At 43.4% G+C, this 16,230-nt stretch overlaps 1 protein-coding gene across 5 annotated transcripts in view; it reads left to right on the top strand.

Annotated features, from left to right (window-relative positions):
- Nucleotides 1-12,549, top strand: part of LOC103543573 (cyclin-dependent kinase inhibitor 2A-like) — a 31,958-nt gene extending 19,409 nt beyond the window's left edge. For 3 of the 5 annotated variants that reach the window (XM_070590522.1, XM_070590523.1, XM_070590520.1), the window contains 2 exons: nucleotides 9,374-9,680; nucleotides 12,287-12,549. In XM_070590522.1, coding sequence (XP_070446623.1) covers nucleotides 9,377-9,680; nucleotides 12,287-12,297 — 315 coding nt within the window. In that variant the 5' untranslated portion in view covers nucleotides 9,374-9,376 and the 3' untranslated portion in view covers nucleotides 12,298-12,549. Of the gene's footprint in view, nucleotides 1-5,478; nucleotides 5,983-9,373; nucleotides 9,681-12,286 lie in introns of those variants that run through there. The other 2 variants (XM_070590521.1, XM_070590519.1) reach the window with 2 other exon arrangements.
- Nucleotides 12,550-16,230: the final 3,681 nt, after the last annotated feature.

Genomic DNA, 16,230 nt, shown 5'->3' with positions numbered 1-16,230 from the left:
TTGTAACCTATCATTAACTCAATTAAAAAAAAAAAGAAATACATCACTTAAAATATACATAGACACACAGGGAAAACTCATGTGCATAATCTATATACTCATAGACAGAGAAACTCAGACTCTTAGGTCTATAATGCAGAATTACACAACCAAGCACACATGCACACACACACTCCCAGACCATCACCCCACCCCAGCCCACAAGACAGCCAACAAGACGAACAGACAGCCCTGGCACTCAGTGGAGGCCACTGCAGGCAGACATGATGAATAGACCCTGGCATGATCTGCTCCACCTAAGCTGTCATGTAAGGGGGCATTTTCCTGGTTCCAAACCGAGGGCTGGGCATCTGCCCCACACCAGGGCCTTCTGGACAGCTGTGCCTGGGTCCTAAGATGCCAGAGAGTGACCAGGGTAGGAAAAAAATAAATAAATACCCTATCTTGCCTGTGACCTCAATTACACTTTTTTCTCTTCTAGCTTTCCTTCTCTTTACCTGGCAGTTTTCCTTCAAGGTATGTGTGTGCTCAGGTCTCTTCCTCCTTCCCTCTGCCTCCATTTACCATGTGTCACCTTGAACTACCACAGTTAAGCTGTGAAAGAGTAGTTTACACACAGTGTCCCCCACTTCTTTGCCATCCTATTCACTCCTGGTTTTCCTTCTGACAATCTGGGCAGCCCTTGCAGGCTCTTCTTCCAGAGTTTGTTTTTCCAGCTTTTCACCATACACCATACATCCCAGTGAATTACTTGGGAAGTAATTCACACAGTGTTCCCACACTTCTGTGTCTTTGAACATGCTCTCACCTCTGTCTGTAACATCCTTCTCCTTCTTTTGCAGCTCTATACTCCTACATCTTTCTTCAAGACCAGCGTCACCCTTCAGCATCCATGAAGGCTAAGCCACCAGAATGAGTTTGGTTCCCTTTCATTTTCTTCTGTTACCCTCTGCTTCTTTTTGCTCTTCCACAAATATTATATGTAATGCCTCATTTAATCCCTACAACAACTATTTGAAGCAAGTACTATTATTATTCCAATTATACAGATGAGAAAACTGAGGCCCGGATACATTAAGTAACTTTGTTCAAAGTTGTAGAGCAATTAAATGAAAAGTCTAGGTTTGAATCCAGGCAGTCCAATCCAGAGCCCACACACTGAATACCTACCCTGCCCCCTGCTCCACCCTTAGCCTCTTAGCCTGTTGAATGAATGAACAATGGTGATCTTTTTTCTTAAAAGACTGATCAGAAGTGAGACAAGTTTAAATTTCATAGTATAGATTTTCAAAATTCCCAACTCAGTACAAACCTAAATAAGGCCACGACCTTCTCAGAGAAGAAGAAAAGTGAGTTTGGGGATGATAATAACCCACAAAATTTAAAATTTAAAAATCTCTTTGACATACATCATCTTATTTATCAACCCATGAAACATATTATGATTCCATTTTACATGCGAGGACTTCTGAGGCTGGCATAACCAGCACTGGGATCCTGGGCTTTATATTTTATTTCTTCTGAGGTTTTGCGCCTCAGGTATGAGCTGATATGGATGGGTAAATTGGGAGTATGGTAGATTCTTTAAGAGCAAAACTAGGAAAGCTTTCACACTCTTAATTAACTACTTTTCATGCAATATTTCTAATGGAGTATTGGGTCAATTTCCACAACAAAGAGGCCACACCCAAGGACACCATAATGTTTTGGAAACTACTGCAAGTGCTGGAGCTGGTAAGGTACACATGTCTAAAACCTGTTCTTGGGAGAAGCCAAGTCTATGTCTGTATATAAGGCACCCAAGGGATGTTTTTAAATGGTCCTATTGCCCATCATTGTCCTTCAAGAACAGTCCAATATATTGCATGAGAGTTTAAAGAGTTCTTGATATAGGGATCCATAGTGGAGTTTTAGATGAATTTCTGAATTCCCTGTAGGTTATATTCAGAAATACATGTGCAAGTGAACACATTTTTTTAAAAATTACTGCATACTTTATTTTTTGAGGAGAGGATCTATAGCTTTCCACAGATTCCCAAAGGGGCCTACTGCCCCTGCCCCAAAATTAAGAACAATTATTTTAGTGATGGAAGCTAATTTTGATATTGATCCAAAAGCCAGACGTATTAGAAGGAAAATCTGTTCCCTCCTTCCTATCAATAGCTTAAGCTCCATTAAAAGAATTTTATGTTCTCTACCACAGTTGGAATCTTCCATGCCACTGTTGTCCCAATAATTAAAAGGTATCTAGAGGAAAATATAGATAGTACAGCAATGCACAGCACCTTTTTATAACAGATTTGATATCCCATCAGTGTTTTAATTGGCATCATTTTAAAACTTCATATTTTGCCTGAGTTAACAGCAACTGAAAGTAAACTCAGGTATCCTGGATCTTCAAGAGAAGTTAACCAGGAATTGAAACATACCTTTTAAATAGAGCTCGGTTATCTAGTAGGCAGACTAAGCATATGCTTAAGGCATCAGCAAAGCCTGAGTGATCCATTTTTTAAAAAAATAGTATATATTTTTTAAGAGTGTAAAAGTCATAACCACAGGAAGAATTTAGAACCTTATTGGATTTTCTTTCACTTGTTATGCTTTGAGTTCTGTTTAACTTTTCATTACATCTGAGGGTGGTGGAGGTGTCCATCATCTTTTCAGTGATCCAGTTCTTCTGGCCTTCCCTTTTATATACTATCAATAATTCTATCCAAAGCATTTTCTTCTCTGTGCCCCACAACAAGATTGCAAGAGAATCCTCCAAATGGATAGTGTAAGAGCTAACAGGTATTAGCTTAGGATGTGTGACACTGTTCTAAATGCTTATATGTACATCAATTCCTTTAAAGCTCACGACAGTCCCACGAAGTAGGGACCACTCAGCTCCCTGGTGTTTTGTTTGTTTGTTTGTTTTGTTTTGTTTTTGGTAAGGAATATTAGCCCTGAGCTGACACATCTGTGCCAGTCTTCCTCTATTTTTTGTATGTGGCACACTGCCACAGCATGGCTTGATGAGCGGTGTGTAGGTCTGTGCCCAGGATTTGAACCCAGGAACCCCAGGCCTCTGAAGTGGAGCATGCAAACTTAACCACTAGGCCACTGGGCCAGCCCATAGCCCCCTGTTTTATAACTAAGAAAATTGTAAGATCTTTCCAGTAGGAAGGAGAGGTATAGGGGGATGGGGAGGAGTGGCCCCAGGACAGTGTGTGAGCCTGGTCTCTGATCACTATGCAACTCTGCCTCTAGAGTGTTGAGCACTTTTTCTGGTCTAGGATGAATTATTTATTAAGAATGGAGTCTATGTGATATAAGACCAGAAACTATAACACTCCTGGAATAAAACAAGGAGCAGTAAGCCCCTTGACATTGCTCTTGGAATTTCTCTTTTGATCTGATTCCAAAGGCAATGGCAACAAAAGCAAAAATAAATAAGTGGGACTACATCAAAATAAAAAGCTTCTACACAGTGAAAGAAACTATCAACAAGATAAAAAGACAACCTACTGAATGGGAGAAGACATTTACAAATCATATATCCAATAAGGGGTTAATATCCAAAATATATAAGAACTCATACTACTCAATAACAACAAATCAAACAACCCAATTAAAAAGTGGCCAGAGGATTTGAATAGACATTTTTCCAAAGAGGACATACAGATGGCCAACAGGCACATGAAAAGATGCTAAACATCACTAATCATCAGGGAAATGCAAATCACAATCACAATGGGATACCACTTCACACCTGCCAGAATGGCTTTTATCAAAAGGACAAGAAATGACAGGTGTTGGTGAGGATGCTGAGAAAAGGGAACCCTCGTGCACTGTTGGTGGGCATGTAAATGGTGCAGCCACTTTGGAAAACAGTATGGAGGTTCCTCAAAAAATTAAGAATAGAACTACCATATGATCCAGCAATTCCACTTCTGGGTATTTATCCAAAGGAAAAAAAACCCCACTAATTCAAGAAGATATATGCACCCCTATGTTCATTGGAGCATTATTTACAATAGCCAAGATATGGAAACAACCTAAGTGCCCATTCACGGATGAATGGATAAAGATGATGTGGTATATATACGATGGAATACTACTCAGCCATAAAAAAGAATAAAATCTTGGGGCTGCGCCATGGCTGAGTGGTTAAGTTCATGTGCTCCACTTAGGTGGCTCAGGGTTTCCCTGGTTTGGATCCTGGGCACGGACATGGCACTGCTCATCAAGCCATGCTGAGGTGGTGTCTCACATAGCACAACCAGAGGCACACACAACTAGAATAAACGACTATGTACTGGGGGGCTTTGGAGAGAAGAAGAAGGTAAAAAAAAAAAAAAAAGAAGATTGGCAATAGATGTTAGCTCAGGTGCCAATCTTAAAAAAGAAAAGAAAAAAAATGAAATCTTGCCATTTGCACCAACATGGATGGACCTTGAGGGTATTGTGCTAAGTGAAGTAAGTCAGACAAAGACAAATACTGTATGATTTCTCTCATATGTGGAGTATAAGAACAAAACAAACAAGCAAACAAAACAAAAGTCATAGATACAGAGAACAGACTGATGGTCTCCAGAGCGGAGGGAGGTTTAGGGGTGGGCAAACGGAGTGAAGGAGACCCAGAGGTACAAACTCCCAGTTAAAAAGTGTCAGTCATGGGGATGTAATGTATAACATGGTGACTATAGTCAATAATATTGTAATATTGCAAATTTGAAAGTTTCTAAGAAAGTAAATCTTAAAAGTTCTTAGAAGAAAGGTTTTTGTATAATTTTATATGGTAATAGATGGGAACTAGACTTATTGTGATCATTTCACAATGTATACAAATGTTGAATCCTTATGTTGCACATCTAAGACTAATATAATGTTGTATGTCAATTACACGTCAAAAAAAAAAAAAAGAGTGGCGATTACCAGCCCAGTGACCCATTTTCCACTTTCCTATCTGCTTATGGGCAGAAATCTCCACCATCCCTGTTAATTAGACCTCATCTTCTTGGGCCAGCCCTTATACCAGGCACTAGTACCAACCATTGCACGAGTCTAGAAAACACTCTCTCCGGACATGTTTCACACGTGTGTGGGCAGGGGGAGGGGACAGGCTGCAGGCGGGCAGACTTTCCAAAAGGAACGCATTTGAGTTCGCATTTCAGACGTAGTGGACCCGGCGGGAGAAACCAAGTATCGAGGGGTGAAGAAGGAGTGTGTCCTTGAAAAGAAGGGAAGCCTCAGAATCACCGTGATACCGATCCTCGGCCGTTTCTTCCGATTAAAAGAGGAAGCAATACTTTGCCTATAAGTTCAAACCCCCTGGTTCGAAGATGGCAGTTAGAAATCCCGTGCAGCTTTCTAATGCGAGGGGGTTGTACAGGGGAGGAAGGAAACAAGGGAGAAATTGCGCCTTAGTGAAGTCAACTCGCGCGAGCCCCGCGTGCGCCTGTTCTGGGGGTGGGGAGCGCAGCGCGGGGAGGAGGGGCGGCGGGGACGCGGGGCGGGGGACGAGGGGGGGCCAGGGCTCCCTCCCCCCTCCCCCCTCCACCTCCTCGGGCTCCCGGCGCGGATTGCTTCTGGCCGGTTCCCCCAGGTGAGCTACCCAGCCGTGACAGCACAGGCCCCACGAGGGGCGACTTCACGGGGGGGTGACATCTGCAGCGCGTGCCGAGCCTAGGGTGCCTCCTCGGAGAACACATGAACGGCGCTGCCGCCGGGGGAGTCGAGAGGCCGAGTCTGGGGGCCGCTTCCGTCGGAGGAGAGCGCAGGGGCGGGCTGGTCACGAGAGGCTGGGGCGGGCCGCTGGCTCTCCACGGCGGCGGGAGGAGGGGAGAGAGCGAGGGGCGAGCGATGGGGAGCAGCACGGAGCTCTTGGCCGACATGCTGTGCACCGCCGCCGCCCGGGGCCGGGTCGAGCTGGTGCAGGCGCTGCTCGAGGCCGGGACCTCACCCAACGCGCTGAACCGTCTCGGTCGGAGCCCGATTCAGGTGGGTCGGCCGGTCGGCCGCGCGGGAGGAGGAGATGGGGGCGGCTTTAGAGGACGAGGTTTGCAAGGGAGTCGGAGCCAGATAAACGTTTAGATTCCCAGTGAAGGGGAGTCTTCCTGGGCCGTTTTCAGATGGTTGGAGTCGGGGACTCCACGGCGACGCCGCGGGGGCTCAGGAAGCCACGGGAGGAATGAGGAGGCACGTGGGGTGCAGAGCTCTATAACAGCGGGAAGAGCTGGAGGGGAGAGCCTATTTGTGTTAATATAGACTGAGATGTGTTCTTTATCAGGCATAAAATGTACGAACGTTTCAAATAAAACGCAAGATTTTAAAGAAATGTGAGATTTCTGGGACGCCTTAGCTCCGAACTCACAGACTCCTGAATGCAGCTGATCGTCTTCCTTCCGAGGGGGAGATTTCAGTGGAAATCTACTACTATATATGTTGGAATAAATGTCGATTGAAATTATTCAGAAGCAACTACATATTGTGTTTACTTTTATTTTAACTGACTAGGGAAAATATAGGCGTGTGAGAAATTAGGAAATACAGACAGACGTATATGAAGAAAAACAGCTTGACCTGGCCTGAAGTAATATCAATTTAATTGCCATTTTGGAGGTATCTCCTATTTTTTGGCTATTTTTAGCTTATTTGAGAGAGATAAATTTGTGTGGGATAGAGTTCTCAATTCCTCAATTTTGAGAAATGTCGGTTCTCCCCCCCCCATTCCAGGGGGGGAGGGGGAGCGGTCGTGTGTTCTTTTTTGTTGTTCGCCCTCACTAGCTTCCTAAATCTCAGGCTAAAAACGAATTTTTCTTGGTAGTCGCTACCCTAGTTTTATTCCCAGCGTCGATAATCATTTCTGATTCTGAAAAATAAAAGTTGTGGGAAACAAAGGCACATTGCAAAAACTCCAGTATAACAAGACAAAGGAAAGTTTGTCCACTTGGAACCTCAGAAATTTCGAAAGTGAATCTTCCTTTCTTAGAACTATGCTACATAGGATAGATTCCATACACTTTAAAATACAGATAGAAAAATAAAACCAAAATGCCTTAAAACTTGAGATTATTTGGGATTTGAAGTGTGAAGAGGTGTTGAGACCAGAGAGGTCTCGTGAGGGTAGAAGATTGACATGAGTCCTTTAGAGGTAATGAAAGCATGGTTCAGAATTTGATCTCAAACATTCTGCCAGCAGCATGGACATTGGGAGTTGGGACTTGCAGTTCTGGAATGTGTTAGAAGAGACCTCATTGGTTTAAATACAAAAGGAAAAAAGAAAGTTGGATAATTAGTTTTCACAATTTTTAAAATAGGAACCATAAGAGCCTAGGGAAAAAGAGGCATGATTTTGGTTTAGGACCCCAACCAAATTTGTGTTTACTGTAAAAATACTTAGTTTATGGAAATTGCTACTATGTATTATTATATTTTATTAATAGTTTATTTTAAATTACTAAATTAAATTTAATGTCTTATCAAATGGATTTAAGTACCCTATAAATATTCCTTTAACTGATTCATTTTCTTTTTGCTTTGGGCTGCTATTATGATTTAAATATTTAAATGTTAGGTTACTTTTCAGTCTTTTTTTCAATTATTTTATTGAGGTCATATTGGTTTATAACATTGCATTACTTTTCAGTCTTTAATACTGTAAAATATAATAAAAACTTTTAAAAGCAGTTTTATGTCCAAGATGTAGGACTTCATTGTATAAATATTCTGTTTATCCTATTTTCATCTATTATATTCACCTGCACTATATAGAGATATGGAGGTTGTATAGACATGGTTTTAGACATGTATATATTAGCTCTGGCACTTACAATAATGCTCCCAAAAGATTATTGATTCCATAATCTATTAGAAATCTGGTGTAAATAAGTAGTTAATAATACTGTGAAAGTTTTCCCAGTTTTTCTTTTAAAACAGTACATTGTTCTAATGCACTGCAATAGTTTTTCTTTCTTTCTGTAGCTGTAATTTGCTTTATTTATATCTTGTCTTTTTTTCTCTCTCTTGCTCTCTGTGTCTTTTTGAAAGTTAAATCAGTTTCACTTTCTCCAGGACAAGAATCAACAGCCATAGTATGATTTATTATGGTTCCTTGGTTTGGACAAATTAAGCAATTCATGTTTAATACAGACTGCAACTAAAAATAAGTAATCTCTCTTTATTCAGTCACTATCAACCAGCCAATATAACCAAATAATGGTTATCCTAACAAAGAATTTTTTACCACCACCACCCACCTTGCAACACTTAAATTGCAAGGTTGCTGTGGACACTATTTAAAAATTCCTCTTTGGTGATGGCTTTGTCTCAAAGATGATTTAGGAACTAAATGAGGTGAGCACCTCCAGTTTAATGAACTTCCAAGGTGTAAACTTTGGAAGTGTCTTAATTTCCTATTTCTGCTGTAACAAATTGCCACGAATTTAGTGGCTTAAACCAAGATAAATTTATTATGTTACAGTTCTGGAGGTCAGGAATCTGAAATGGATCCACAGGCCTGCATTCCTTTTGGAAGTTCTAAGGTAGAATCCATTTCCTTGCCTTGTCCAGCTTTTAGCGACCATCAACATTCCTTGGCTAATGGCCCCTGCTTCTTCTCTCTGACCTCTGTTTCCATTCTTATGTCTTCTCTCTGACTGTAACCTTCTTCTAAGGAAACTTCTGACTACATTGGGCTCACCCTGACAATCCAGTTAATCTCCCTCAAAATCCTTACTTTAATCATGTCTGCAAAGTCCCTTTTGCCATGCAAGGTAATATATTCAGTTTTCGAGTGTTAGGAAGTAGACATCTTTGGGGGGGGCATTATTTAGTTACCATAGGAAGGAATTCTAGGGCTGGTTACACAAACCTTCTCATTTTGTCTTTAAAAAATTCAAGTTCAACATGCTGGGAAGCTAAAGGTACCTTAAAAGTTTTGCAAGAATTGAGATTTTGGGTTTTTTTTCCCATTTTCACTTTTTAACAATTTCCACATTCTGGGCTTGAATATACAACAATGAACCATACAAAATCTCTGGGCCTTATGTAATTTTATATCAAAATGAGGGGAAAATACAGGTTAGGCTGTAGCAAAAGCCAGTTTGTCCCTCATCCCTTCACTGTTGTCATGCCTCTGGCAGTGCTGTGTGTGTGGGTGGAACTCCGCATAGGTTGGAGAATATAATGGAATTTACTGTGTACAGAAAAGTGAAATGGGTAGGAGAACTGGCTAAGAGAGTTGGTAACTGAAAGCAAATAAAAGAGTAACCAGATACCCTCTGGCTTGTACCGGTGTCTGCGCAGGGTGGGGGCTTCGTGAATCCTTCCTTGAAATTCATCCTGCCCCTGCCACCTGCCATCGTCCTCACCACTCTGCTCTCCCCCGCAGGTCATGATGATGGGCAGCGTCCGCGTGGCCGAGCTGCTGCTGCTCCACGGCGCCGACCCCAACCGCGCCGACCCCGTCACCCTCACCCGACCCGTGCACGACGCGGCCCGGGAGGGCTTCCTGGACACGCTGGTGGCGCTGCACCGGGCCGGGGCGCGGCTGGACGTGCGCGACGCCTGGGGCCGCCTGCCCGTGGACCTGGCTGAGGAGCGGGGCCACCGGGAGGTTGCCCGGTATCTGCGCGCGGCCACAGGAGGCACAGAGGGCGGTGGCCACGCTGGTACCGACCCCGCGGAAGGCCCCGCAGGTGAGGTGGCCGATTTAAGAATTTGAACTCAGGGGTCTGCCCGGTGGCACAGCGGTTAAGTGCACACGTTCTGCTTTGGCGGGGCGGGATTCGCCGGTTCGGCGGATCCCGGGTGTGGACATGACGCAGCTTGGCAAGCCGTGCTGTGGCAGGCGTCCCACATACAAAGTAGAGGAAGATGGGCATGGATGTTAGCTCAGGGCCAGTCTTCCTCAGCAAAAAACAGGAGGATTGGCAGCAGATGTTAGCTCAGGGCTAATCTTCCTCAAAAAAAATTAATTAAAAAAATAAAATCCTCTGCTCAAGATTATTTAAAAAAGGAAAGCATTTGAACTCAGCTTCCAAAGCCCAGCGCGCTCCTTCTCAGAAGAGAACTTTTGTCCTGGGAGAGCAGGGTCTTGTCTCTTGCCTCAGCTCACACACTGCCACCCCGTGGGACAGTCCCAGTCTCCAGCCTCGCCAGGGCTGAGGACAGGAAATAGCCTGAGAAGGGCGTCCCCGCGCTAAAGCCCATCCCATAAACCGTGCCCCCCAACCCCCAAACACTCCCCTGCCCGCAGCTCAAGGCCTAGACTGTGGAGCATTGAAGACTCGAGGCTAGAGGTCTAGCGGCCCTGCTTCCCAACTGGCTGGCTAACTGCATCCATTCGGCTGCCCTTAGCCTCTCCACTCGCCTACGTGGGTCATTGGACCAGTCCTGCGATTTCCAGAGCCACTTGTGTGTGGCATCATGTGGCAGAGATCTGTCATACCTGGCTCCATTGCAAAATTCTGCTAAATCCGATTCGCCGCTCTATGCGGTGGAGTTTTCCAGAGCGCTCCTGGGGCTTCTGAGGGATGTGGGATGGAGACCTCTCCAACCCTCGCAGTCTACACACCGGAATTTGCTGCGTGCTCCGGGGAACAGAGACCCTCTCTTAAGCTTTCCGTTTCTCCGAGATCGCTGAGACAGGGAGATGGATATGTGGTCCTCCTTGCCTTCTCCTTCTACGATCACAAGGCCTTCTTCTCCACCCTCCCCCTCCCCCCTCCCCCCCCCCCCCCGCACTGCACTCCTGCTTGCCTAAATTACCAACTTTACTCTTTTTTTCTGAAGGGCAGCCATTTTATTATCAAAATATATATATTTGAAGCAATATACGATATTAACACGAATATTTAAGGTAAACCTCGACTTTGAAGATGCTGAAATCTATCCTATTTTAGCTCAGAATTGGGGCACTAGGTTCCATGGGCCTTAGGGGAGCCTGGGAGGATAGACTGCTGAGACACGCTATGGGCGCTCGGCTGGGAGGCGCGGCGAGTGCGGCGCCTTGGGTCTGAGAAGCGCGATCTCCTTGAGCCTGCCCACCCTCTTCCTCCTCCAGTTGAAGCGTGCGTCAGGGATGCAGCATAGGACGAGGGCCCAGTCACAGGGCTGTTGGGCGGAGCAAGAACTGGGAGGAGCCAAAGAATAAACTGAAACCCTTTAAAACCAAACCTAAGATGTTTAACCCAAGTTCACATCTTGCCTGCCTTCCTCCCTCCCTTGCTCCTTCCCTCCCTCCCTCCCTCCCTCCCTTCCTTCCTTCCATCCTTCCTTCTTTCTCTTTAATTAGAATCCTACTACACCATGTGCCCCGTTCTAGGCGGGACACAAACGTGAACGAGACAAAACAGGAGTCCTGCCCTCATAGAGCTTACATTCTGGGAAATAGACTTTAAGAAATATAACAGTGTATTTTCAGAGAGTGAGTCTGTAAAACCAACGTGATGGACAAGAGTGAAGTGTAACTAGGAGGGGAGGCTATCTTAGAAAGAGTGGAAGAGATTAGCCACTGGAGGCAGAGAAATCTCAAGTGCAAAGATTGCTGCGGGAATGACAGTGGCGGGTTAGGAGGACGGAAAGGCGGGCTGGAGCGTGTACACAACGCGATCAGAGAGGAGGGCAGAGGGCGGATGATGCGAGGGCCTTGTGGGTCAAAGAAAGGATGTTAGGTCAGTACATGGATTTTGTTCTAGAAACGTTAGGAAGCCATTAGCAGGTTTGGGAGAAGGGGTCTGGGGAGGGAGACGATGGGACTAGAACCGAAGTTTCACAAACTGCGGAGTCGCGCCTGAGCTAGAGGTTCCCTCTGGTTACGCGAGTTCGCTGAGTGGCGTGAGATGCAAGAGATGTCCGGTGACGCGCAAAGGGCGACGCGACGTCTTCAGGTCTTTGCGCCTGGCGTTGTGTGTGGCAGGCACTGGGCACTCCTTATGTATGTACCCGTTTTCCTCTCGCCACCGCGCGGGGTCTTGCGCCCGCGTTCTCCTTGCCCTCGCCCAGGCGAGCCCAGAGCTCGAGAGCGGCCGGCGAGCCCGGAGCAGCGAGCCGTGCAGGGCACGCGCTGCGAGGTGAGCGAGGCCCCGGAGTGCGGAGGCGGCGGACGGGGTCCAGACTCATGGACCGACCCTGTGCTGTGGTTGACGGATACTGAGAGGAGGTGTCCATGCAGGCGAAGCCATCCGCGAACCTTGTCTATAAATTTGAGCACCCAGTGGGGGACTATGAGAGAGGAGGGGGAGGGGTCGCACATCTTTGACTTCTGGATTCTAATGTCCTTTTTAATTTCTGTCATCTGCAGACGTTAAGTGATTTTAAACAATCATTGATATCCGGAGACACTTCGACACATTTGGATCTTCAATCGTCGAAGTTTGAAGATAAGAACTATCCCGCCCCACCCAGTTGTTCCCTGCTTAGTTCCAATTTATCAAATAGAGCTTTTTAAAATACTTTTTTAAAAAATGCTTTTTAAAAAAATGCTTTTTTTGTATGCTGCTTCTTCGCATGGATTCTTCCCCTAAAGCCCCATTTATATGTTGTTATAAAAAGTAAAAAAACCAACACTGCTTCTGCCTTTTCATTGGGTTGGAGTTTTCAGGAGGGAGAACCCACCTCTGAGAACACATCTATGCGGGCACTTCCTCTTTCAAGCCTCGCAAAGCCAGGTGCTGTTGCTCTTACAGCCGTTTTGTGAATCAGGAAAACGAAGCTTAAATGGGTTACGTGGCCTTTCTTGCGTCAAACTGCCAGCGAATGGCAGAGCCAAGGCTCAATTTTTTTAAAAAAAAATGTGTTCTTTCGCTTACTCATTTTATTCAGTCAACAGTTATTGAGCAATTATTATAACACCGTGCCAGGGGTATTGTGGGAGGGAAACAGACCTCAACTAATAAACACACAAAGACATGACTAAAAATTTTAACGCCAATTTCATTGAATTAAAGACAGCCTTGTTTCCTAGACTCCTCCTTGTTTCATGTATCTGTTAGAAATCCATGCAGTAAGTACACAAAATGGATTATAAGACACTTCCGGATCTCAGATGATATATCAAAAGCTGGGTCTTAGGATCTATGAAATGCTGTAGCAAGTGATGAATGGAAACTCGAGGGAGATCTCAGATGGACAGACTCTCTTCCACCTGGCATTCTGTTACTTATGCTGCTCCAGGACCCAGCCCCAGAAGTTTTTGGGTGTTTTGCCCAAGGCCCCACATCCAGCAGGTGACAAGCCCACAGAGCATGGCCCACAACCATTGAGTGCGGCCCTGCAGCCTGTTGGGGGTCTTCCTGAGCTGGCCCCCCGCCCAGTGCCGGGCCCAGCACTCTGAGACCCGCCAGCAGTGGCTCCAGGGGTCTGTGAAGTTGCTGTTGACTGTCACCTAAACCAAAGCTGCTCCCCACTTCTCTGCCAGAGCAGGGATGCTGCAGGAGCATGGCTCCAACTTCAGCTGGGGCCAGGAGGCCACGCTGCCTCCGCCCAGGCCTGGGTACCACACCTGCATTACTTATTTAATTTTTATTGAAGTGCAATTCATGTAAAATAATATTAACGATTTTAAACTGTACAATTTAGTAGCACTTAGTATGCTCACAATGTTGTGCAGCTATCACCATTTAGTTCCAAAACATTTTCGTCACTTCCAAAGGACACCCTATACCTGTTAAGCATACTCATTAAATCCTTCCTTCCAGGCCCTGGCAATCACCAATCTCCTTTTGTCTCTATGGATTTACCTATTCTAGACATTTCGTATAACTGTAATCATACAATATATTGTGTTTTGTGTCTGGCTTGTTTTCACTTAGCATAATGTTTCTGAGCTTCATCCATGTTGTAGCATGTGTCAGTGCTTCATTCCTTTTTATGGCTGAATAATACTCCATTGTTTAGCTCTTCATCTGGTGATGAACATTTGGGTTGTTTCCACCTTTTGACTATTGGGAATAGTGCTGTGAACATTTATATACAAGTATTTGTCTGAATATTTATTTTCAATTATTCAGGGTATATACTTAGGAATGGAATTGCTAGGTCATATAATTCCACGTTTAACTTTTTGAGGAACTGCCAAACTTTTCCACAGCAGCTGCACCATTAAACATTCCCACTGTCAATGTACAAGGGTTTCAATATCTCCACGACCTCAATAACACCTGTTATTTCCTAGTGAGTATGAAGTGGTAGCTAATTGTAGGTTTGATTTGCATTTCCTTAATGACTACAGATGTTGAGCGTCTTTTCATGTGTTTATTGATCATTTGTATAGTTTCTTAGGGGAAATGACTTTTCAAGTCATTTACCCATTTTTAAATTGGGTTATTTTTCTTTTTGTTGTTACATTGTAAGAGTTCTTCGCATATTGTGGATACTAGGCCCTTATCACATATATGATTTATAAATATTTTCTCTCATTCTGTGTGCTATCACTTCACTTTCTTGATAGTGTCTTTTGATGCACAAAAGATTTTAATTTTGATGAAGTCTAATTAATCTTGTTTTTCTTTTATTGCTTGTGCTTTGGTGTCATCTCTAAGAATCCATTGCCAAATTCACGTTCATAAAGATTTACTTCTATGTTTTCTTCTATGACTTTTATAGTTTTATATCTTGCACTTAGGTCTTTGATCCACTTGAATTATTTTTTTGCATATTGTATAAGGTAGAGTTCTAACTTTATTCTTTTGCATGTAGATATCCAATCGTCCCAGCACCATTTGTTAAAGAGACTATTCCCTGTCAATTGAATAGTCTGGGATCCTTGTCAAAATCAGTTGACTATAGATGTATTGGTTTATTTCTGGACTCTCAATTCTATCCACTGAGATATGTGTCTATCTTTCTGTCTGGTCCACACCATTTTGATTACTGTAGCTTTGTAGGATGGTTTGAAATTGGGACGTGTGAGTACTACAACTTTGTTCTTATTTTTCAAAATTATTTTGATCTGTTTCAATCTTGTATCTGGGGTCTGTTATAATTCTATATAAATTTTAGGATTAGCTTTTCCATTTCTGCCCCAAAAAAGGCCATTGGATTTTCATGGAGATTGCATTAGATATGTGGATCACTTTGGGTACTATTGCCATCTTGACAATATTAAGTTTTCCAATCCATGAACACAGGATGTCTTTCCATCCATTTAGGTCTTTAATTCCAGCAATGTTTTGTAGTTTTCAGTGTACAAGTATTGCACCTACTTGGTTAAATTGATTCCAAAGCGTTTTATTCTTTTTGATGCCATTGAAAATGGAATTGTTTTCTTAACTTCTTTTTGGGATTGTTCATTGCTAGTGTATAGAAATACAACTGATTTTTGCATGTTGACCTTTCATTGTACAGCTTCACTGAATTTATTAGTCCTAACAGTTTTTGTCAATTCTTTAGGATTTTCTATATGTAAGATCACATCATCTGCAAAGATGGATAGTTTCACTTGTTCCTTTCCAATTTGGATGCCTTGTATTCCTTTTTTCTTGCCTAATTGCTCAGGTTAGAACTTTGAAGACAATGTTGCCTGGACAATTTTGAATAGAAGGAGCAAAAGCAGGCATTCTTTTCTAGTACCTGATCTTAGTGGGAAATCTTTCTGTCTTTCGCCAATCATTATGATTTTAGCTATAGTTTTTTCATAAATGCCCTTAATCAGATTGAGGAAGTTCTCTTTATTCCTAGTTTGTTGAATGTTTTTATCATGAAAGACTGTTGGACTTTGTCAAATTCTTTTTCTACATCAATTGAGATGATCATGTTTTTTTCTTTCATTCTGTTCATAGGGTATATTACATAAGTTGATTTTCCTATGCTGAACCCCTTGCATTACTGGGATAAATCTCACTTGGTCATGGTGTTTAATTCTTTTAACATTCTGCTGGATTCGGTTGCAAGGATTTTGTTGAGGATTTTTTGCATCTATATTCATAGGGGATATTGGTCTGTAATTTTCTTGTGATGTCTTTTTCTGGTTTTGGTATCAGGGTAGTGTTGGCACCATCGAAGGAGTTAGGAACTGTTCACTACCCTTCTATTTCTTAAAAGACTATTGGAAGGACCAGTGTTAATTGTTCTTTAAACCTTGGATTGGATTCACTAGTGAAACCATCTGGTCCTGGCCTTTTCTTTGTCAGGAGGCTTGTGACTACTGATTCAATTTCTTATTATGAGTCTGTTTAGATTTTTTTTTCTTGAGTCAGTTTTGGTAGTTTGTGTGTTTCTAGGCATTTGTCCATTTCATCTAGATTA

The sequence above is a fragment of the Equus przewalskii genome, chromosome 22 (assembly GCF_037783145.1).
Source record: "Equus przewalskii isolate Varuska chromosome 22, EquPr2, whole genome shotgun sequence".
In the NCBI taxonomy this organism is placed as follows: domain Eukaryota; kingdom Metazoa; phylum Chordata; class Mammalia; order Perissodactyla; family Equidae; genus Equus; species Equus przewalskii.
Note: the sequence above shows the minus strand (reverse complement) of the source record. Positions and strands in the feature narration are given on the sequence as shown.